The sequence below is a fragment of the Schistocerca cancellata genome, chromosome 1 (assembly GCF_023864275.1).
Source record: "Schistocerca cancellata isolate TAMUIC-IGC-003103 chromosome 1, iqSchCanc2.1, whole genome shotgun sequence".
NCBI classification, from domain to species: Eukaryota; Metazoa; Arthropoda; class Insecta; order Orthoptera; family Acrididae; genus Schistocerca; species Schistocerca cancellata.
This window is the reverse complement of record NC_064626.1, coordinates 830,268,738-830,292,157: the sequence shown is the minus strand read 5'-3', so window position 1 is coordinate 830,292,157 and position 23,420 is coordinate 830,268,738. Positions and strand designations below refer to the sequence as shown.

The following is a 23,420-nucleotide window of genomic DNA, read 5'->3' as shown; positions in this document are numbered from 1 at the left end:
TAGTACAATTCTCAAGGCTGTCAATTCAACTAAGTACCTGGGTGTTAAAATTACGAACAACTGCACTTGGAAAGACCACATAGATAATATTGTGGGGAAGGCGAGCCAAAGGTTGCGTTTCATTGGCAGGACACTTAGAAGATGCAACAAGTCCACTAAAGAGACAGCTTACACTACACTCGTTCGTCCTCTGTTAGAATATTGCTACGCGGTGTGGGATCCTTACCATGTGGGATTGACGGAGGACATCGAAAGGGTGCAAAAAAGGGCAGCTCGTTTTGTATTATCACGTAATATAGGGGAGAGAGTGTGGCAGACATGACACGCGAATTGGGATGGAAGTCATTACAGCAAAGACGTTTTTCGTCGCGGCGAGATCTATTTATGAAATTTCAGTCACCAACTTTCTCTTCCGAATGCGAAAATATTTTGTTGAGCCCAATCTACATAGGTAGGAATGATCATCAAAATAAAATAAGAGAAATCAAAGCTCGAACAGAAAGGTTTAGGTGTTCGTTTTTCCCGCGCGCTGTTCGGGAGTGTAATGGTAGAGAGATAGTATGATTGTGGTTCGATGAACCCTCTGCCAAGCACTTAAATGTGAATTGCAGAGTAGTCATGCAGATGTAGATGTAGATGTAGATGCAATCTGTTGGAGATCTATGACCTTGGCAGTTGTCACTGCAGTCCCTATGCTGTTACTGGACAGGAGTTTTGCACTCTTAAAATTATGTGACCAAAGTATGCGTTTAACCCTATGCTGGTAAGAATAGTACGTCGAGATACTGGAATGTTAATGTGTCATTCTTGACAGTTAAGAAATCATTTGACAAAATTATAATGTATGACTGATGGTTCTACATCTACATTTACATCCATACTCCGCAAGCCACCTGACAGTGTGTGGCGGAGGCTACCCTGGAGTACCTATATCGGTTCTCGCTTCTATTCCAGTCTCGTATCGTTCGTGGAAAGAAGGATTGTCGGTATGCTTCTGTGTGGGCTCTAATCTCTCTGATTTTATCCTCATGGTCTCTTCGCGAGATATACGTAGGAGGGAGCAATATACTGCTCTCTTCGGTGAAGGTATGTTCTCGAAACCTTAACAAAAGCCTGTACTGAGCATCTCTCCTGCAGAGTCTTCCACTGGAGTTTATCTATCATCTCCGTAACGCTTTCGCGATTACTAAATGATCCTGTAACGAAGCGCGCTGCTCTCCGTTGGATCTTCTCTATCTCTTCTATCAACTCTATCTGGTACGGATCCCACACTGCTGAGCAGTATTCAAGCAGTGGGCGAACAAGCGTACTGTAACCTACTTCCTTTGTTTTCGGATTGCATTTCCTTAGGATTCTTCCAATGAATCTCAGTCTGGCATCTGCTTTACCGACGATCAACTTCATATGATCATTCCATTTTAAATTACTCCTAATGCGTGCTCCCAGATAATTTATGGAATTAACTGCTTCCAGTTACTGACCCGCTATTTTGTAGCTAAATGATAAGGGATCTATCTTTCTATGTATTCGCAGCACATTACACTTGTCTACATTGAGATTCAATTGCCATTCCCTGCACCATGCGTCAATTCGTTGCCGATCCTCCTGTATTTCAGTACAATTTTCCATTGTTACAACCTCTCGATACACCACAGCATCATCTGCAAAAAGCCTCAGTGAACTTCCGATGTCATCCACAAGGTCATTAATGTATATTGTGAATATACATTACACCTGAAATCACTCTCACTTCGGAAGACTTCTCTCCATTGAGAATGACATGCTGCGTTCTGATATCTAGGAACTCTTCAATCCAATCACACAATTGGTCTGATAGTCCATATGCTCTTACTTTGTTCATTAAACGACTGTGGGGAACTGTATCGAACGCCTTGCGGAAGTCAAGAAACACGGCATCTACCTGTGAACCCGTGTCCATGGCCCTCTGAGTCTCGTGGACGAATAGCGCGAGCTGGGTTTCACACGACCGTATTTTTCGAAACCCATGCTGATTCCTACAGAGTAGATTTCTAGTCTCCAGAAAAGTCATTATACTCGAACATAATACGTGTTCCAAAATTCTACAACTGATCGGCGTTAGAGATATAGGTCTAAAGTTCTGCACATCTGTTCGACGTCCCTTCTTGAAAACGGGGATGACCTGTGCCCTTTTCCAATCCTTTGGAACGCTACGCTCTTCTAGAGACCTACGGTACACCGCTGCAAGAAGGGGGGCAAGTTCCTTCGCGTACTCTGCGTGAAATCGAACTGGTATCCCATCAGGTCCAGCGGCCTTTCCTCTTTTGAGCGATTTTAATTGTTTCTCTATCCCTCTGTCGTCTATTTCGATATCTACCATTTTGTCATCTGTACGACAATCTAGAGAAGGAACTACAGTGCAGTCTTCCTCTGTGAAACAGCTTTGGAAAAATACATTTAGTATTCCGGCCTTTAGTCTGTCATCCTCTGTTTCAGTACCATTTTGGTCACAGAGTTTCTGGACATTTTGTTTTGATCCACCTATTGCTTTTACATAAGACCAAAATTTCTTAGGATTTTCTGCCAAGTCAGTACATAGAACTTTACTTTCGAATTCATTGAACGCCTCTCGCATAGCCCTCCTCACACTACATTTCGCTTCGCGTAATTTTTGTTTGTCTGCAAGGCTTTGGCTATGTTTATGTTTGCTGTGAAGTTCCCTTTGCTTCCGCAGCAGTTTTCTAACTCGGTTGCTGTACCACGGTGGCTCTTTTCCATCTCTTACGATCTTGCTTGGCACGTACTCATCTAACGCATATTGTACGATGGTTTTGAACTTTGTCCACTGATCCTCAACACTATCTGTACTTGAGACAAAACTATTGTGTTGAGCCATCAGGTACTCTGTAATCTGCTTTTTGTCACTTTTGCTAAACTGAAAAATCTTCCTGCCTTTTTTAATATTTCTATTTACGACTGAAATCATCGATGCCGTAACCGCTTTATGATCGCTGATTCCCTGTTCTGCGTTAACTGTTTCAAATAGTTCGGGTCTGTTTGTCACCAGAAGGTCTAATATGTTATCGCCACGAGTCGGTTCTCTGTTTAACTGCTCAAGGTAATTTTCAGATAAAGCACTTAAAAAAATTTGACCGGATTCTTTGTCCCTGACCCCCATTATGAACGTTTGAGTCTCCCAGTCTATATCCGGCAAATTAAAATCTCCGCCCAGAACTCTAACATGGTGGGGAAATCTACTCGAAATATTTTCCAAATTATCCTTCAGGTGCTCAGCCACAAGAGCTGCTGAGCCAGGGGGGCTATAGAGACATCCAATTACCATGTCTGAGCCTGCTTTAACCGTGACCTTCACCCAAATCATTTCACATTTCGGATCTCCGTCAATTTCCTTCGATACTATTGCACTTCTTATCGCTATAACACACGCCTCCCCCTTCACTGTCCAGCCTGTCTCTGCGGTATACATTCCAATCTGAGTTTAGGATTTCATTACTGTTTACGTCTGGTTTCAGCCAACTTTCTGTCCCTAGTACTATATGGGCGTTGTGACCGTTTATTAATGAGAACAGTTCTGGGACCTTTCTATAGACGCTCCTGCAGTTTACTATTAGCACATTAATATTGTTATTCCCTATTGCATTTTGCCTACTCCTATCTTGCCGCGTCTCAGGAGGCGTCTTGTCGGGCCTAGGGAGGGAATTCTCTAACCTAAAAAACCCCCATGTGCACTCCACACGTACTCCGCTACCCTTGTAGCCGCTTCCGGCGTGTAGTGCACGCCTGACCTATTCAGGGGGACCCTACATTTCTCCACCCGATAGCGGAGGTCGAGAAATTTGCACCCCAGATCTCCGCAGAATCGTCTGAGCCTCTGGTTTAAGCCTTCCACTCGGCTCCAAACCAGAGGACCGCGATCGGTTCTGGGAACGATACTTCAAATAGTTAGCTCTGATTCCACCCCGCGAGCGAGGCTTTCCGCCTTCACCAATTCCGCCAACCGCCTGTACGAACTGAGGATGACCTCTGAACCCAGACGGCAGGAGTCATTGGCGCCGACATGAGCAACAATTTGCAGTCGGGTGCACCCAGTGCTCTCTATCGCCGCCGGCAGGGCCTCCTCCACATCTCGGATGAGACCCCTCGGCAAGCAGACAGAGTGAACACTGGCCTTCTTCCCCGACCTTTCCGCTATTTCCCTAAGGGGCTCCATCACCCGCCTAACGTTGGAGCTCCCAATAACTAATAAACCCCTCCCTCCGTGTGCCTGCTCGGACCTTGCTGAAGGAGCAGCCACATGTCCACTGACAGGCAGAGCGGGCGATGCCACACGGCCAGCCTCCACATTCACCCCCCGCCTCGTGCGCCGCGAACGCCGCTGAACCCGCCATTCGCCTTGGGGAGAGGGTGGCCCAACCGCGCCCGGTACCCGCGAAGATGTCTCGACAGCAGGGACAATGGGTGAAGCATGTAACACCTGGGGTGTACCATGCGACGCACCAGTCTCCCCACTGCAGCTACACTCCGAGGCAGCAGCCTGAAGACTGCTGACCGCGGCCATCAACACGCTCAGCTGTTCGCGAACAGTGGCCAGCTCTTCCTGCGTCCGTACACAGCAGTCACACATCCTATCCATCCTAAGGAATCAATTTACTGTAGAGAGTTAATCAACTTTTAACTAGACTGCTAATTCACTAAAGGCGGCTGATTGTTGACTAAACTGTGATTGCTAGGCACTTCTTGTAGAAAACAATGAAAATAGCACTACCTGTCTCTGGACTGTATTGAAAACAAACACTAGCACTACTGGCACTATGGTTGACTAAAGGGACTCTCTCTGACTGTATTCAAAACAAACACGAAATCTATGGAACACATATGGTTCTACATATGTGCAGTGCAAGTGTCTTAATCCAGCATGCAGGTCTTGGTAGCTCCAGGGTGGTATAGGGTGGGATGATGTCAAAGGCACATGCGTATCCGAACAGAGTGTGAGGGGTAATGAACTTGCACATGTGAACTCTTATTGTGGATATTACCAACTTCAGTAAGGCATAGATAATCTCGCAGTCGGTAAAAATGGCTACTGTGTAGGTCTTGCTATGGAATAAAATATGTCATGATGTTGGTAGGAGGGAAAGCTCGTGTAGAGATTAGAAAACGGCGCTGAACTGTTACTGTTGACATGTGATCCCATTAATAAAGACTATTACGCAGCAATACCTCAAAATGAAACACAGTGCATCACCAATCCAGGAAGCATGTATCAGATTTGCCTATCACGACATTTTTTTTTATTTATTAATGCAGTTCACCCAGTAGATAGCTCTCATATTAATGCCTGCTAGTGGTGTCCATGTGCTTTTGATCAGACAGAACATCGCTAAAATGAGAGCAAATTTTCGAGTGTTAACGTTTGTTTTAAGACTGCAAGTCCATCGAACAGTTGGTGCATCTCTCACGCATGCACAAGTATGCAACAGGCCTTCTGTCTATATGCCCACTGCTACTACCTCTTGTTGTGGGTAGAAGCCTTCCCCCACTATCGCCTTGCTATTACAGTCAACCGGCCGGTGTGGCCGTGCGGTTCTAAGCGCTTCAGTTTGGAACCGCGTGACCGCTACGGTCGCAGGTTCGAATCCTGCCTCGGGCATGGATGTGTGTGATGTCCTTAGGTTAGTTAGGTTTACGTAGTTCTAAGTTCTAGGGGACTGATGACCTCAGTAGTTAAGTCCCATAGTGCTCAGAGCCATTTGAACCATTTATTACAGTCATCTAAGAAGTGCTGGATGCATCCCTCAAATGCTAAACAATAGTAGAAGTGTTTGGTGGTAGTGGTGAAGGCTGTGACTGGTGATGCATGCTGCACAGAGTCAGGGCAGCACTATTCGAGTGCTGTGCTCATGCAGGATGTGCATGCTCAGTGGGCGAGATACCTAGTATTTTACCTGCTTTTAAATGAAGCTGTAATTGATGTGCATCTTACCACAGTGGTAGAAGAACAAGTGTGGGGTATTGGTGTCATTTAGTGATGTACACTCATGCCATAAATAAGGATAGTGCTGATACGTGGTGAAACAACGCTCTGGTGGGCGGTTTGCCTGTTTAAATCACCTCGAGGTATGACCATGCAGTGCATTTGACCTCCGGTTGTTGCAAGGTGGTGCTGGCAGCAACCCACATATGCAGAGGTGTGTTGGTGTATGTCAGAGTATGGTGCAGCAAGTAAGTGTACAGACGTTTTCAGACGTGCTAATGGTGACTGTGTGTTGAAAATGGCTCAAAGAACGTTATGACGTTATGAGGGGTAGATTACTACGGCGACAGGAGGCTGGTCAAGCACAGCAGGTCATAGCACGGGCCCTCCGTGTGTCACAACGTGTGATCTCAAGATTATGGCAACGATTCCAGCAGACAGGAAACGTGTCCAGGTGCTACAGTGCGGGACGTACACAGTGTACAACACGAAACACTACAAGAAGACTGATATCTCACCATCAGTGCCGCACAGAGTACTGCAGGTGGCCTTGCTTGGGACCTTACCGCAGCCACTGGAACAGTTGTCTCCAAACACACAGTCTGCAGACGACTGGACAGACATGGTTCATTCGCCTGGAGACCTGCAAGGTGCATTCCACTGACCCCTGGTCACAGGAGAGCCCGTAAAGCCTGGTGTCAAGAACACAGTACACGGTCATTGGGACAGTGGTCCCAGGCTATGTTCACGGACGAGGCCATGTATACTCTTAACAGTGATACTCGCCGGGTTTTCATCTGGTGTGAACCAGGAAGCAGATACCAACCCCTTAATGCATGGAGATCATGGTTTGATGGTGTGGGTGGGATTATGATTGGTGCACGTACACCCCTGCATGTCTTTGACAGAGGAACTGTAACAGGTCAGGTGTATCGGGACGTCATTTTGCGTCAGCATGCCCGCCTTTTCAGGGGTGCAGTGGGTGCCACCTTCCTCCTGATGAATGATAACGCACAGGCCCCACCGAGCTGCCATCGTGGAGGAGTACCTCCAAACGGAAGATATCAGGTGAATGGAGTGGCCTGCCTGTTCTCCAGACCTAAACCCCATTGAGCACGTCTGGGATGCTATCGGTCGACGTATCGCTGCACTTTTTCAAACCCCTACACCATTTCAAGAGCTCCGACAGGCACTGGTGCAAGAACGGGAGGCTATACCCCAGCAGCTGCTCGACCACCTGATCCAGAGTATGCCAACCTGTTGTGCGGCCTGTGTACGTGTGCATGGTGATCATATCCCATATTGACGTCGGGGTACATGCGCAGGAAACAGTGGTGTTTTGTAGCACATGTGTTTCGGTATGGTTTTCTCAACTTATCACCCGTACCGTGGACTTACAGATCTGTGTGGTTTTGTTCCGTATATGCCTATGCTATTAGCGCCAGTTTTGTGTAGTGCCACGTTGTGTGGCACCACGTTCTGCAATTATCCTTAATTTATGAGCAGGGATAAGTTCCTGATAGTGAATGTAGACTTGATATATAGCAAGAGAGTATTTGTTTTTAAATAACGCACATTGGAAATTGTACAACATAGGATATCGGTGCAATTTCTTTAAGTATCACAGTATGGTGAGTGTTTAACATTTAAGGTCTCATATTTATGTATGAGGCTTTATAATACTGGAAGAAGTCGACAAAATTTCGATATAACAATGACGAGAGGTGGTCATATGTTGGTATACTTTCAGAAAATATATAACAGGTGTTTATTGCTTGTTAAAAATACATTGCAGAAATTGTTTATATTGTTGTGTTAACATATTGTATTAGCATGATACTCTGCTGCAAATTCCAAATATCACCTGAATTTGCTGTTGATCAACCAGTATACGGAGAACGAACGCTAGATACACCTCACGAAGCAAGGTACCCCAGACACTTGTGTTGGGCGGAGGGAGAGGGTTTGATGGTGTGGAGAAGTCAAATCTCACCAACAGAAATGCTGCACACAAGTGGGCAAGGGGAGTTATCCATTTTTTTTTTAATCTTATGGGACTTAACTGCTAAGGACATCAGTACCTAAGCTTACACACTACTTAACCTAAACTATCCTAAGGAGAAACACACACACCCATGCCCCAGGGAGGACTCGAACCTCCGCCGGGACCAGCCGCACAGTCCATGACTGCAGCGCCTAAGACCGCTCGGCTAATCCCGTGCGGCGTTATCCATTTTAGATCATAAATTATGGTAATTAAAGTTAAACTAAAAGCATTTTGTCATAAATGAAACTTTCATAAACATAAGAGCACAAGTGGAATACTTGGTAGCCATACTGGATCATAAATTATAACCATAAAAATGACAGCTATAGAGATTAGACTAAAAGCATTTGTCCTTTAATTAGATCCTAAAAAACCAAACTAAGAGCACAAAGGGACAGGTTTTTATTTTAGGGTCATGAATTACGTTTTTTTTTTTTTTTAGGTAAGTGTCATTAAATTAGATTATGCAAGTGGCTGGTTTGTGTACACAGTGAAAACTACGCCCCCATTGTTCCAGCAGTGGCACACCTCCACTGCTGGGATAGCTCACTGGTACACTATGTACTCTCTGCACTTACAGAGCACAGATTTACACTATGTGATCAAAAGCATCCTGACACCCAGAAAGACGTACGTTTTTCATATCAGGTGCATTGTGCTGCCACCTACTGCCAGGTACTCCATATCAGAGACCTCACTAGTCATTAGTCACAGTGAGAGAGCAGAATGGGGCGCTCTGCGGAACTCACTGACTTCGAAAGTGATCAGGTGATTGGGTGTCACTTGCGTCATTCGTCTCTACGCGAGATTTCCACACTCCTAAACATCCCTAGGTCCACTATTTCCGATGTGATAGTAAAGTGGAAACGTGAAGGGACACGTACAGCACAAAAGCGAACAGGCCGACCTCGTTTGTTGAGTGACAGAGACCGCCAACACTTGAAGAGGATCGTAATGTGTAATAGGCAGACATTCATCCAAATCATCACACAGGAATTCCAAACTGCGCCAGGATCCACTGCAAGTACTATGACAGTTAGGCAGGAGGTGAGAAAACTTGGATTTTATGGTCGAGCGGCTGCTCATAAGCCACACATCTCGTCGGTAAATGCCAAATGACGCCCGCTTGTTGTAAGGAGCGTAAACATTGGACGATTGAATAGTGGAAAAACGTTGTGTGGAGTGACGAATCACGGTACACAATGTGACGATCCATTGACAGGGTGTGGGTATGGCGAATGCCCGGTGAACGTCATCTGCCAGCGTGTGCAGTGCCAACAGTAAACTTCGGAGGCGGTGGTGTTACGGTGCGGTCGTGTTTTTCATGGAGGGGGCTTGCACCCCTCGTTGTTTTGCATGGCATTATCACAGCATAGGCCTACACTGATATATTTAGTACCTTCTTACTTCCCACTGTTGAAGAGCAATTCGGGGATTTCGATTGCATCTTTCAACACGATCGAGCACCTATTCGTAATGCACGGCCTGTGGCCGAGTGGTTACCCGACAATAACAACCTTGTAATGAATTGGCCTGCACTGAGTCCTGATCTGAATCCTATATAACACCTTTGGGATATTTTGGAACGCGGACTTGGTGCCAGGCCTCACCGACCGACATCGATACCTCCCCCCAGTGCAGCGCTCCGTGAAGGATGGGCCGCCATTCCACAGGAAAACCTTCCAGCACCTGATTGAACGTATGCTTGCGAGAGTGGAAGCTGTCATCAAGGCTAAGGGTGGGCCAACACCATATTGAATTCCAGCATTACCGATAGGGGCGCCACGAACTTGTAAGTCACTTTCAGCCCCGTGTCCGGATACGTTTGATCACGTAGTGTAGATATAGGTAACTTGACAAAGATTTGAACTCAGCTCCTTCTCTATGTCATCTCTTAGAGATAAAGTCACTGAAGAACTTGTGGCAGCTATTGGATAAATACATCGTATATTTACTGTTTTGTATTTGTGAATGTTTTTCCGAATTTTAACTTTTTAAGAGTATCTTTAGTTTAAGAACTTTTCTAGTTATGTTTTTTGGATACATAGTATGCCAAACAAGCTAGCGATTAAGCATTACTTTGTTCTGTAGCCATCTTGATATCTTGGTTTCATTCTTCCATTGCGCTAAACTTTTGAACGCTAGTGTAGAGCAGGTATAATCTGCCTGCACCTAAGTGGTAACATGTGGCATGTAGTCGATGTTCTCCAGGTGAAAGATTCCGATGGCGATGGAAGATTTGTTTCAGTGTGGCCTATAAGCAGTAAACTCAGAAGTGGCATTATTCAGATTTACTTAAAGCTGAGAGGTTAAAAACACAATCTATACCATCAATCATGGGAAACGTGTTCTAAGTGTATTTAATGATGTAAGGGTAACCAGTAACATCTGAATTATACTTTCAAAAACATTGTAAATTGTAAGACGCCATTCAGGAGCTACTACGTGATCTTCACAGACAATGCCACCAGGATGTCAGATTCAAAAGCTGACAGCTCAGTTTCCACTATCTTCCATATTTTTGGAGAAAATTTATTCGCAGTAACTACTTTCAAACCTGATCCAAGCTGTATGTCTGAAATTTTGGATCTGACAAGAGATTTATTTCTTTTTTTTTTTTACAATTGAAAATAGCTGCTCACATCGGTAAGTACTGCCCAGCACGGCCGGCCGATGTGGCCGAGCGGTTCTAGGCGCTTCAGTCTGGAACCGCGCGATCGCTACGGTGGTAGCCGCCTACCAAAATATTTCTTCAGTAGAAAAAGCACTTGGAGAGAATAATGACTAGAAACAGGAATTACAAATGGAAAGTTTACAAATGTGGAAGTCATGATAAATTTTTTATCCACATGTTCAGCGAATTTTGTGCGATTCACCCTTGGTTCTAAGACTAGTACACTATGTGTCTTAGCAGTTAGCTGAAAGATGATTAGAAAAACTCATAAAGCTCTGACCTAATTTCAACATCAGTCCTAGTTTAAGGTCAGGTTAACAATGCTCTCATCAATGCAAAAACTGAGTTTCAACATTTTCGCTTGTACTGCTGGAACAAACTAATTGTGTGTTAGGGGGTGCTTTAATGTAACAGGATCCTCCCCCTCTCCCGCAGTCGATATGCTTGTTATTCTGTTTGTGAATGTTACACGTGTAGAACGGCTGTGCTTGCAAATGCCCCAGTTTGTCTTCTTTTTCCGTCATTGTCATTGCCGGAGGTGTCTGTTAAATGAATCAATCAGAGGAAAAATGCTCCTTTCGGAACACCAAAAAATGTGAATATGTTCCTGTTTATTTCTAAAAATTGACTGAAAATTGGGGTACCAGCTGCCTCATTCTACCTTCCTCAGCACGTTTAAAAATTTTCCAAAAATTTTGACGTGCGAAAATATTAGCTTTTTTTTCTTTTTTTAACATGTAATTCCCCTCAAACTCCCAAAAGCTCCCCTAACTGTAACTCACTCACACCCACTGGTCCATCGCTGTAAGTTGCTCGCACCCATCCTCTCCCGGTCACATAACTTTATAAGAGGAATAGGAATAGGAGCTTTGTAACCGACTTGCTTCGTGGATGACTTACACTTATTTAGGATTCATCCAGCGAATCTAACTCTTCACAAATTTCGTCGCGATAGATACTCCATATATTTGAAGGAAAGTTCGTGTTTAACGTTTCCTTCTTGTAGATAAAAGTAGTCAGCTGGAAATTATGTTAGAATTTGTATATTGTGTTACTCCTGGTTGATTACTTTAATCTTAAAGATTATGATCAAACGCCAGCCGTGAAAACTCAGAGCAGAAGATGATAATCACATATGACCGAAACTAGTCATCAATCATTTATGTCATGCAAATGAGAGTGTTAAAAAGAACTTTCTTTTGAAGCATACTGCTTTTATTTCGGTTCTGATTGTTTCACAGCAAACTTTTTATCATGTGAGTACTTTTGCATTCGCCGCACTCCTTGAATTTAAGCACAGAAACTTCCACAGATATGTATGTAGCCCAAAAATCTTTTTGGTTGATACGTATTCATATGTCGATCAATGTTCATAAGGAGGGTGCCCTTTCACTTTCAGCGAATGGAATATGACGACATATTCATATGAGGAGAAAGAGTTCAGTACATTTAATGTAAAGAATTACCTACAAAGTAGCTTTGTGCTCCATCGGTGCCACATTTGATACTACCTGAAATAAATAGCGAAAATTAATTCTTTAGTAATAGTTTGACCGTTTAAAAAAAAGCAATAATGGTGCACTATTTGTTACTCTTGCTAAGAAATGGGTTCCCTATTCCACACAAGAAAGGGAACACCAGCCACAGAAGTCGGTGAAAACTGGCGTCCCTGTACGAAATAGGTCGCAGTAGGTTAAATCTAGCAGGAAAAATTATGACAAATGCTTTTTGGGATGCATAAAAAGATTCTGCTTATTGGCTACTTTGCGAAGGATAAATCAATAATTGTCAAATACTATACAAGAGCTCTGGAGAACTGAATAGAAAAGCGAGATGGGATGCAAAAGAAAAGAAAATCGTCTTTCATTAGCGTTGGGACGAGACGAAACTACAATCGTTCATACACAACTGTGGGTTCAAATGGTTCAAATGGCTCTGAGCACTATGGGACTTAACATCTGAGGTCATCAGTCCCCTAGAACGTAGAACTACTTAAACCTAACTAACCTAAGGACATCACACACATCCATGCTCGAGGCAGGATTCGAACCTGCGACCGTAGCGGTCGCGCGGTTCCAGACTGAAGCGCCTAGTACCCCTCGGCCACGCCGGCCGGCAACTGTGGGTTCTTCGATTGTTCTGAGAGAGGGCTCATTAAACTAAAACACATGAAATATTTGATCACTGTATTACATAAAGGAATAAAATATTTGCTTAACTTTGACACAGATCTTTGCCACAGGACTTCTCGATAAGTTACAACTGTTATTGACTATTAAAGCATCACTTGATGTACAGATTAACAAACTGTTCTCTTCCACTACAATGTTCCACATTTAAATGAACGAGTCCATCAGAAACTTTATCACGTTGGTCCTCTATTATGTTGTTGAGATGAAGGTCATGAACTGGGCAGAACTCTTGCTAATTCGACACTATATTTATCTCAGAGTGATATTGCTGCTATACTAAAGGGAAGGCGTGGTCTTTAGGAGCAACTCCAATACATCGTTGCGGATTGCAGTGAGTCCAAGCTAGGAAAGTGTAAATGTCCACGATGATGCTCTTTGCGGCAGACAAATCTGAGAGATCATAGGCTAAAAATTTTTGAGACTACTCCCCGTTGGTGAAATTTGACAGCCTGTGAGTTCCACTTACTTCGATATCTAAAGAATTTTGTGGTTGGAAGGCGTTTATAGAGTTTAATGAAAAGTTTAAGACAAACATAGTTGGTTTTCTTGCGTACTGTCCAGAATTGCGGTTCAGAAACTGTACCTAATTGCTGGAAAATCGTTAGCCTAAATACAAAGTCCTAAAAAAGAGCCTACATCGGTAACTATAACTTCTTCTTAAAAAATAAATATTCCACTGTCAAAAATTATTATATTGTCCTTGTAAATTGTTAATGGACAGCTCCAGTCTAAGTTTGTTTGGTAGTGCTCTTAATGCAACTTACACACCAGTGGCATCTGTCGACGACGCCACAGACCCAGTACCATCAGCAGGCTTGGTATCGTCAGTGGTCCCAATGTGTGATCTGGCATCCCTCAAGGCTGCGCTGTCCACTCTCTGCAGGTCTTCTGAAAAAAAGAAAAGAAGGCGATGTTTCAGCATTTAACAGATACTGCAGCAATTCCCCTGGAAAGGGACTTGACTTACGCTATTTACTACAGTGCAGGAACGTGGGGATGTCGCTGACGAAAGGAATGCTACGTTCAGAGATTTTTTGGCACTCATTCTAAAATATTGTACCTGTGTGTTAATAACCACTTGTCAAACCGTGTACCCGGAATACAATGAGGGATGATACCCATCTATACAAGGCCCTAACATTCGTCTATAGTGCTGGTTCGACGCTGGAGCACTGCAGTGGCTGTGACCTATCTGTACAGACGCGTCGGCGACTTCTACTACGAGCCGCACTAACACCGTGCATGCTGTTGCATCTGCTTCGATTGTCCAGAAACCATTATTGCCTCTGTAGAATTGGCTAATTCGATCCCTGAGTACAAAAACACACAGAATTAATTAAAAAAGCTTGAAAGTCGCAAAATTTACTCAGTGCTCTTCACCAGTCCTAGCCGAATCGTCAATGTAACGGTATGTTTAACGGGCAATAAAAATTGTATGTTGCCCGCTACGTGAGTTGCAGCCATAATAAGCGAAGTGTTTCCTATACTTCAGCTCGTGAATTAAAGCTGGATATATACACAGATCAATCAGAACATTGTGACGACTTACCTAATAGCCGGTATATCCACGTTTGCCACAGATAGCAGCGGCAACGTATCGTGGCATGGCATCAATGAGGCTTCGCAGTTCGCTGGAGGGAGGCGGCACCACATCTGCACACACAACTCACCTAATTCCGATAAATTCCAGGGAGAGGAGCGATGAGCCCTGACGCCACGTTCAATTACATTCCGGATGTATTCGATTGGGTTCAGAACTAGTATGTTGGGGAGCCAGCACATCAACTGAAGCTCCCCACTGTCTTCGTTGAACCACTCCATCACACTCCTGGGTTTCTGACATGGCGTATTACCTTTTTGAAAAATGCCGTCAGGAAGCATGATCCTCTGGTCTGCAACCAGTGTACGATAATCCGTGGCCGTTATGGTGCTCCACTGCAACCATGGATGCCCACGTGAATGTACCCCATAGCATAATGAAGCCACCATCAATTGCCTGTCCCGCAATACAAGTGCCAAAGAGCTATTTCCCTGAAAGACGACGGATTCGCATCCTCCCATCGGTATGGTGAAGAAAGCATCGGGATTAATCAGACCATGCAACGCTCTACCACTGCGCCAAGATCCAGCGTCTATGGTCACGTGCCCATTTCAGCCGTAGTTGCCGATGTCGTGGTGTTAACATTGTCACATGCATAGGCCATCGGCTGCGGAGACCCAGCGTTAGGAGTGTTCGGTGCACTTGTGTTCAGACGCACTTGTACTCTGCCCAGCATTAAATTCTGATATTAGTTCCATCATAGTTCGTCGCCTGTTCCAGTCTGCCCAGCCTACGACGCCGGACATCTGTAATGAGGGGTGGCAGCCCAACTCCACAACGTCTCCACGCGGTTTACCTTCGTTCCACCGCGTGTTGAAGACACTCAGCCGGCCGAATTGGCCGAGCGGTTATAGGCGCTTCAGTCTGGAACCGCGCGACCGCTACGGTCGCAAGTTCGAATCCTGCCTCGGGCATGGATGTGTGTGATGTCCTTAGGTTAGTTAGGTTTAAGTAGTTCTAAGTTCTAGGGGACTGATGACGTCAGATGTTAAGTTCCACAGTGCTCAGAGCCATTTGAACCATTTTTGAAGACACTCACCACAGCATTCCTCCAATATCCGACAAGTCGTGCAGTTTCAGAAATGCTCGGGCCGAGCCTCCAAGCCCTCACAATCTGCCCTCGGTCAGACTCAAATGGATCGCATGGCTACTTCATTCTACATACGGACAGCACGCTCACTGATACTACAAGCACTGCGCGTGTGTCTGGCAAGCAGTCATTCCTGACGCTGCTATTGCCTGGACGGGTTTATGTCGGTAGTAGATCGATGGTCACAATGATCTGGCTGATCAGTGTACCTCTTCCAGAAGACAAAATAAACGAAACACCATGAAGGAACTGTCCAAACGAGACGGCAATCGGTAGATCTGATGTATATGTTCAGACAAAAAAATGATTACAATCGCAGAAAAATGGATGATTTATTCAAGAGTAAGAGCTACACAAACTGAGCACTACGCAAGCAGTTATTCGTCATGGTATTGATTGAGAAGAGTTGTTGGATGTCGTCCTGAGGGATATAGTGCCAAATTCCGACCAGCTGGTGCTTTAGATCGTCAAAATCCTGAGCTGGTTAGAGGGCCCTGCCCATAATGCTTTAGACGTTCTAAACCGGGGAGATGATCGGCAACCTAGTTGGCCAAGATTGGGTTTGGTAAGCATGATGACAAGCAGTAGAAATTTCACCGCGTGTGGGAGGTCAGTACCTTGCTCAAATGTAAGCCAAATATGGTTTGCCATGAAGGGCTACAGAATGGGGCGCAGAAAATATCGTCGACGTACTGCCGTGCTGTAAGGGTGCCACAGATGACAACCAAAGGGGTCCTGCTATGTAAAGAACTGGTACCCCAGACCATCACTAATTGTTGTCGGCAGTCGTGGACTGTGCTGCTGGTCCCGGCGGAGGTTCGAGTCCTCCCTCGGGCATGGGTGTGTGTGCTTGTCCTTCGGATAATTTGGGTTAAGTAGTGTGTAAGCTTAGGGACTGATGACCTTAACAGTTAAATCCCATAAGATTTCACACACATTTGAACATTTGAATTGTTGTCGGGCCGTATGGCAGGCGACAGACAGGTTGATATCCCACAGCTGTCCAGGACGTCTCCAGACTCGTCTTCGGCGTGGAATCTCATTGACTGGAGTAGAATTGTCTTCAGTGATGAGATCCGCTTCGGACTAAGCCCCAATGACCAGAGGAGTATGTGATGAGAATGGTAAACCTTGTTGTAATATGCTTCACGAAGAGGGTGTAAATGACTTATTCAAGCAGGATAATGCAAGACACCACCATGTAGTTCACATCATAAACACCTTGAGGAATATACAAACCCTTTCCTGGCCTTCCCAGTCCCCTGATTTATCACCCATAGAGCGTGTGTGGGATGTGATGGGAAGACTTATACTTTCATCTGGCATTGTTCATCAGCTATATGCTTCAGGCATGCAAGTAATTCCTCAACATGACAGTCAGAGTCTGGTTGCTTCCATGCTGCAACAAATGCAACAGTATGTTCGTGCGCATGAGGATTACACTTCGTACTGAAGTTGGTGATGGACATCAGTTCCGAATGGAATAAAAGTTTAACCATTTAATATACTTATTACCATAAACATTTCAAAAAAGTTCGATAAATATCGGCTGGTGCTTCATGGTGTATCACGGCAATTTCCGCCAGTTTACGAGATTAACTACTCGACTAGAAGATCGTAGGATTAACTGACTCGCTCTGACGACAGGACAGAGGTTACAGGAAGAGCGTCAGCGCTAGATTGAGATATACAGGGTGTTACAAAAAGGTACGGCCAAACTTTCAGGAAACATTCCTCACACACAAATAAAGAAAAGATGTTATGTGGACATGTGTCCGGAAACGCTTAATTTCCGTGTTAGAGCTCATTTTAGTTTGTTCTTCCACCTACGCTCAATGGAGCACGTTATCATGATTTCATACGGGATACTCTACCTGTGCTGCTAGAACATGTGCCTTTACAAGTACGACACAACATGTGGTTCATGCACGATGGAGCTCCTGCACATTTCAGTCGAAGTGTTCGTACGCTTCTCAACAACAGATTCGGTCACCGATGGATTGGTAGAGGCGGACCAATTCCATGGCCTCAAGGCTTTCCTGACCTCAACTCTCTTGACTTTTATTTATGGGGGCATTTGAAAGCTCTTGTCTACGCAACCCCGGTACCAAATGTAGAGACTCTTCGTGTTCGTATTGTAGACGGCTGTGATAAATACGACATTCTCCAGGGCTGCATCAGCGCATCAGGGATTCCATGTGACGGAGGGTGGATGCATGTATCCTCGCTAACGGAGGACATTTTTAACATTTCCTGTAACAAGGTGTTTGAAGTCACGCTGGTACGTTCTGTTGCTGTGTGTTTCCATTCCATGATTAATGTGATTTGAAGAGAAGTAATAAAATGAGCTCTAACATGGAAAGTAAGCGTTTCCGGACACATGTCCACATAACATATTTTCTTTCTTTGTGTGTGAGGAATGTTTTCTGAAAGTTTGGCTGTACCTTTTTGAAACACCCTGTAGAGTTACCACACGTCGTTTACCACCGACAGCTTAACGTGGACAACAGAGACTTATATCGTGTAGAGCTAGAGCCAACTGGGACTTTGAGGGACATTCTGTGGCGTTCAGCGATGAGTCTCTCTTCTGTTTGTGGCGGTATGATCGACACTAACGTGTCCATAGATAACTTAGTTAAAAGTCACAAGAAGCAGTGATTCCCTAGACTCATACTTCTCCAACTTCTCGAACCATTTTGTGAGGAGATATTGATAAGATAACGTGAGTGATATGGTAATTATTTAATGGAAGCCGAATGCTTGCGAGTATGTGGCAGGAATGGCAAATACTTTTGTAATGCCCTTCATGATCAGGGTACCAAATGACATATTCGAGCCGGCCGGAGTGGCCGAGCGGTTAAAGGCGCTACAGTCTGGAACCGCACGACCGCTACGGTCGCAGGTTCGAACCCTGCCTCGGGCATGGATGTGTGTGATGTCCTTAGGTTAGTTAGGTTTAAGTAGTTCTAAGTTCTAGGGGACTTATGACCACAGCAGTTGAGTCCCATAGTGCTCCGAGCCATTTGAACCATTTTTTTGACATATTCGAACAGCGTAATGCAAGACCCCACATTGCAGTTCACACCTTCCTTGAAGACGACCTCATATTTTGCTGTCCTTTTTAAGCCAATTCTTTGCTCGATAGTGCCTTTAAAGCTCTTATCTCGCCTTCTTTGCCCCAAGTCTCTCTTTCTTATTTTCCCCTAAGCGTTATCTCTGTACGATGCTTCTGCACCAAAAAACTGAAGGGAAGTTCTACAGCGATTATAATTTTGCCCTTTTATACGGAGGACTCACATGTCAACACCAAGGGGCTGATAATACCAACAACGCCATCTTCCTGAACAAAAATTTACTATCATCTAACGAAAGAACGATATTATTACTGCAACATAACCCTCGATGCACGAAAAATAAAAGAAAAATATAATAATGAATATTTACAAAGGCATTGCTGCAGTGATATTGGCTCAAACCGCTACCTCTAAAAGTTTTTGTCGATGGTGAAAACAAGATTCACTGGTAAAACTAGGTACTGTCTGAGGGTGCTCTACAGGCGTAACTACGAATCAGTAATTGTAATTGACGTATCCACCAACAGATCGAGTTCTCTGTTCATCATATATTGAGAGGGTTCGAATTACTATCAGGGCCCACAATACCACCCTTACCCCTTTTGCGTACTGGTCTTTTTATGCCACTAGTGTGGTTTTCTGTTGTATGAAGTGGTCTGTAAACGTGGTGTGTGTTTCCACTTTTCAATGCCCCAGTTCTTCAAAATGTCCTATTCTAAAATTTGTGTGTCTTCCACACACACACACACACACACACACACACACACACACACACACTCACACAGACACTGAATGACATTAATCGAAGGTTGTTTACATGTGTCTCTTTCGATGAATTTATCTGAAGTAGCGCAGGGTGTTTATAATCTTGCTTTCCAGTGTCATTATGAATCATCTTGAACATGTAACAGAATATTTCTGGCCTCTTATGTGTCTGCGAGTCTTGTCTTTTCATTCTAATAACTGATTGTACAGTACTCCGGATGTACTTTTCGGAACAGGTATAGCTCGTATCATTGCATTCGGTGTCGTTTCAATAGCAAAAGCCGTAATGCAGTACCCGTCTCCAAGTACACAGGCTTTGTGGCATCCATAGATCATTGCATGGGGGCTTAATTAAATTTTATATTATGCAAATAATTTTAATTTTTAGTCGCTGTTTGTCCGGTTACGCAGCCTCGTAACCGGTTGGCCCTGACTAATATTTGTACGCAATCTGACTGCATAGAATAACAACAAAGAATGAAAGAAAATTTCTGTTAACACAATTAATTAATTAAGTCCCCAGCAACTATAAAACCTACGAAACCAAAGCACAAGTATAACTGTTCTGTGTGTGGAAATGTGATTCAACGTACGCATCTGGCACGGTTCTTCTTCAATAACACAAGAAATTTTAAATATCATTTATACTGAAGTAATTAAAGAAAATAGAAGTACTATAATTACGCAAGAAAACCAGAATTACACTCTAATCCAAGAACACAAGCCAGATGCTTTGTAGACTAAACCTGTAATGACGCATTATTCAAGACATAGAAATAATGAGAAAAAAGGCGAGTTTTGTTACCTTCATATATATTGACGAAAAGCACTCTAATCATTACAATATCTCCATTGGATCAACATCTGCTGTCTATCCCATCAACAACTGCATAAAACATGAAACAAGCACTCTCCACTACGACATCTCAGCAAGCACTCCTACTACCACCTCTCGACAAGCACTGACTACTACGAGTTCTCGACAAGCACTCTCCACTACATCTTCTCCGCAAGAACTGCCCACCGCTACTTCTCAATAATCACTGCCAGTGGAGGCGGCGGAACAAAACTCTCTGGCGCTGTGGCTCAGTGTAGCCACCTTTCATCATCACATGCTTGATCCCGCCAAAAACCAACGAAGGAGATCGGATGCACTGTGACGAAACTATCAGCTGATGTTATCGGGCGACTTTTGGCGACGGGTCGGCTAAAGCCGATATGTCACCAGCTGAAGTTGAAGCGCGGACATGAGCAATCGGAGCCTGAAATCCTCTGTTTATTGCAGTACACGGACCACTTAGGTTTTGTGCAGGCTTTACTTGCCACACGCTGATTAGTGTCACTCTAACTGCATCCCATACAGACAACTCCGAGGACCCTCAGACCAATTAACTCTCACCCTCCCAGAAACAAGTTCGCAGCGTAATTAAACAAGTGGGTGATTCAGAGAGTGTGGAAGTGCCATCCGCCACATTTTGTACTCTAGCGGAGTGTATCCAGGGCATGAGACACAGCTAGACAGAAAAATAAATTCCGGCGCGCTGTAAACACAAGCAGAATTTCTGGCGGATGTTGCCAACATCGCGCTGGCGAGGTGAGTGGGTCGTATCAACAGAGGGCTGCAGTCTCTTGCACAGACTGTGGCACAGATTAGGACCGCGTGGCGCCTGTGAATCACAATTTATATTTGTATCGGCATTTGCAGCTATACTCTTCAGTTCCAATTGAATTCGACAACAATTATGTTGCATTAGATTGATACAAATTTTTCATTTGGTATTGAATGCGTTAAAGGTGGTTTTATTTATCTATACAAAGATGGTCAGAAACAGTGAAAAGCTTGTGAGAGTGTTGCAGAGCTGTGCTGAGAAATAATTGTCAAGTAACCGATTCGATACGTCGCAAAACTGCTCACCCTTCGGGTCGGTTTCGATCCTTACTACCGTCCCATGTTCAAATTTTGTATCGCTCTCTTGTTCAGGTTTATGAAACCAAACGAAAACAAGTTTGCCGACAGCGTCTCTGACGGGCTGCTTGATTTTGCTCGCGCAACGATCTGATTGGTTAACTTCAATGCTAATTAACTCAGAAACAGCGCAACGTGTCGAAATTTTTTCTTAACAGTTACATCTTGGGACGACCTACCCTGCAACTCCCTTACCAGATTTTCAGACTATTTCTGACCACCATGTATATTCGGCCTACCAGAGAGACTATCTACAAGTTAATGAGAACATGTTGGGTGACAATGCTTTACTAAAACAACAATGAAAAAGGTAACTATTTCCTGCGAAAGTTCTGTGGATAACTAAAACTCACACTGTCAACATTTGGTTAGTAGCGTTGTTAGATCTCGTTCTGCATTTTATTAATTATATCTTGTACAAATACAAAAGAATGAATTAGTAAGTTTTGCACTCTTTTCAAAATATATAATTCCAAAATTCTCTGCATAATAGACTGTATATATTGAATCTTTTATATTTAACTACCTGAAAGTGAGACAAAAATAATTTCCAGTGAAATCTATGCTTCACCCTAATGCAGGCTTCTTCCACGTCCATATAAATTCGCAAATGGCTCTCCCACGATGCTGTACGAGTAGCATCGCCAGGAGAAACGATACGAAGGTAACGGTTCAAATGGCTCTGAGCTCTATGGGACTTAACACCTGAGGTCATCAGTCCCCTAGAAGTTACAACTACTTAAACCTAACTAACCTAAGGACGTTTTCCGTCATTTTTTCGGGTACGTCTATAGAAAAGCAGAGACATGTTCGTTTATTTCGACTCCTCTGCCACCGAGCGAAGTTTCTGGGAAATTGGGTTATGGCACTTGCCGTGTTCTCCTTATGTGTTCAATCGTTAATATGAGAGCAATTTAATAATATGAACATAGTTTAACAATATAAGGTTGTAGTCTGCTAACAGTGAAAGAATAACTGTGCCATTTCAGTCCCTCCTGTACTGTAATTTCTCGAGGACCTACTTTGACATTGCGCCCCCCCCCTCCCCCCCCTCCCCCCCCTCCGTTCTTCTTTACTACTCATAGAAATTTTCCTCTTTGACGTTTCGGGAAAAGCTTGACTCGTCTTTTCTGTACCAACAGACTCCATTGTGTCCGACTGTAACTGTTCTGTTGTTTCAGATGGTAAACCCACAAATAGATGGCGCGTTCTCCATGAGTTTCAAGACCTGTCTCGGGAGCAGCTCCCCCTTCGCGGCACCCTGTACGACCCCCATGTCGGACATTGCTGAGTCATTTGCTGTAAGCTGCCCGACTTTGATTACAATCGTGTCGTTTGCGGTTTGTTGTCTCCACATTGCTAGTATGAGCTCTGCTTTCATCGTCAGCCATATTAATAGCCTAGGCAATGGATCAGTATTTACGGTTCCTAAGTCGTCATAACTCACTAACCGCTCCCGAATCCGGAAATGCAAGTTCATTTAAAGCATTCACACTGCATTCAAGCGTAATGTTTACGGTCTCGGCGTCATTAACAGCAACTAAATTAGTTTCAGCTGATGTAGCGTCGGACCTTGCGTCTAACGGTGAAGCACGTGCCCGGAAACCGGGAGATTTCCGCCTTTAATCTGGCCTTCACATCTCAAAGATGTGAGGAGTCACATTTATGTAACGTACGCTTCATAGCCCACAACACTCATTATAGATGGGGTCGGATTTTCTAACTTTTGGTAGACCTTATTCCGTTTGGGACCGGGAACGGATAAAAAGCCGCACGGACTTCGTTCCTAATTACATGAGTGTTTCCATAATTCTGCAGCTTGAGTTTTATTGCTTCGTTTGAAGCTTAGGGATTGTTAAAAACATGAACTATTTGTTAAATTGGATGAACTTAGAGACATGGCCTGTTACTAATGTTAACTCAAAACTACCAGCACACTCACAGATCACTGCCTCATACAATAAGTTAGAACAAAGTCTGAGGATGACTTGTTAGTACTAAGTTGCATATTATCTATTTGATCTCCTTTTAGTTGCAC

The 23,420-nt window shown here is 44.1% G+C and overlaps 1 protein-coding gene across 5 annotated transcripts in view; it reads right to left on the bottom strand.

Moving 5' to 3' along the window:
- Positions 1 to 23,420, bottom strand: part of LOC126188723 (uncharacterized) — a 342,072-nt gene that overhangs the window by 108,503 nt on the left and 210,149 nt on the right. For 2 of the 5 annotated variants that reach the window (XM_049930334.1, XM_049930350.1), the window contains exon 2: positions 13,652 to 13,775. In XM_049930334.1, coding sequence (XP_049786291.1) covers positions 13,652 to 13,775 — 124 coding nt within the window. Of the gene's footprint in view, positions 1 to 13,651; positions 13,778 to 23,420 lie in introns of those variants that run through there. The other 3 variants (XM_049930342.1, XM_049930357.1, XM_049930364.1) reach the window with 3 other exon arrangements.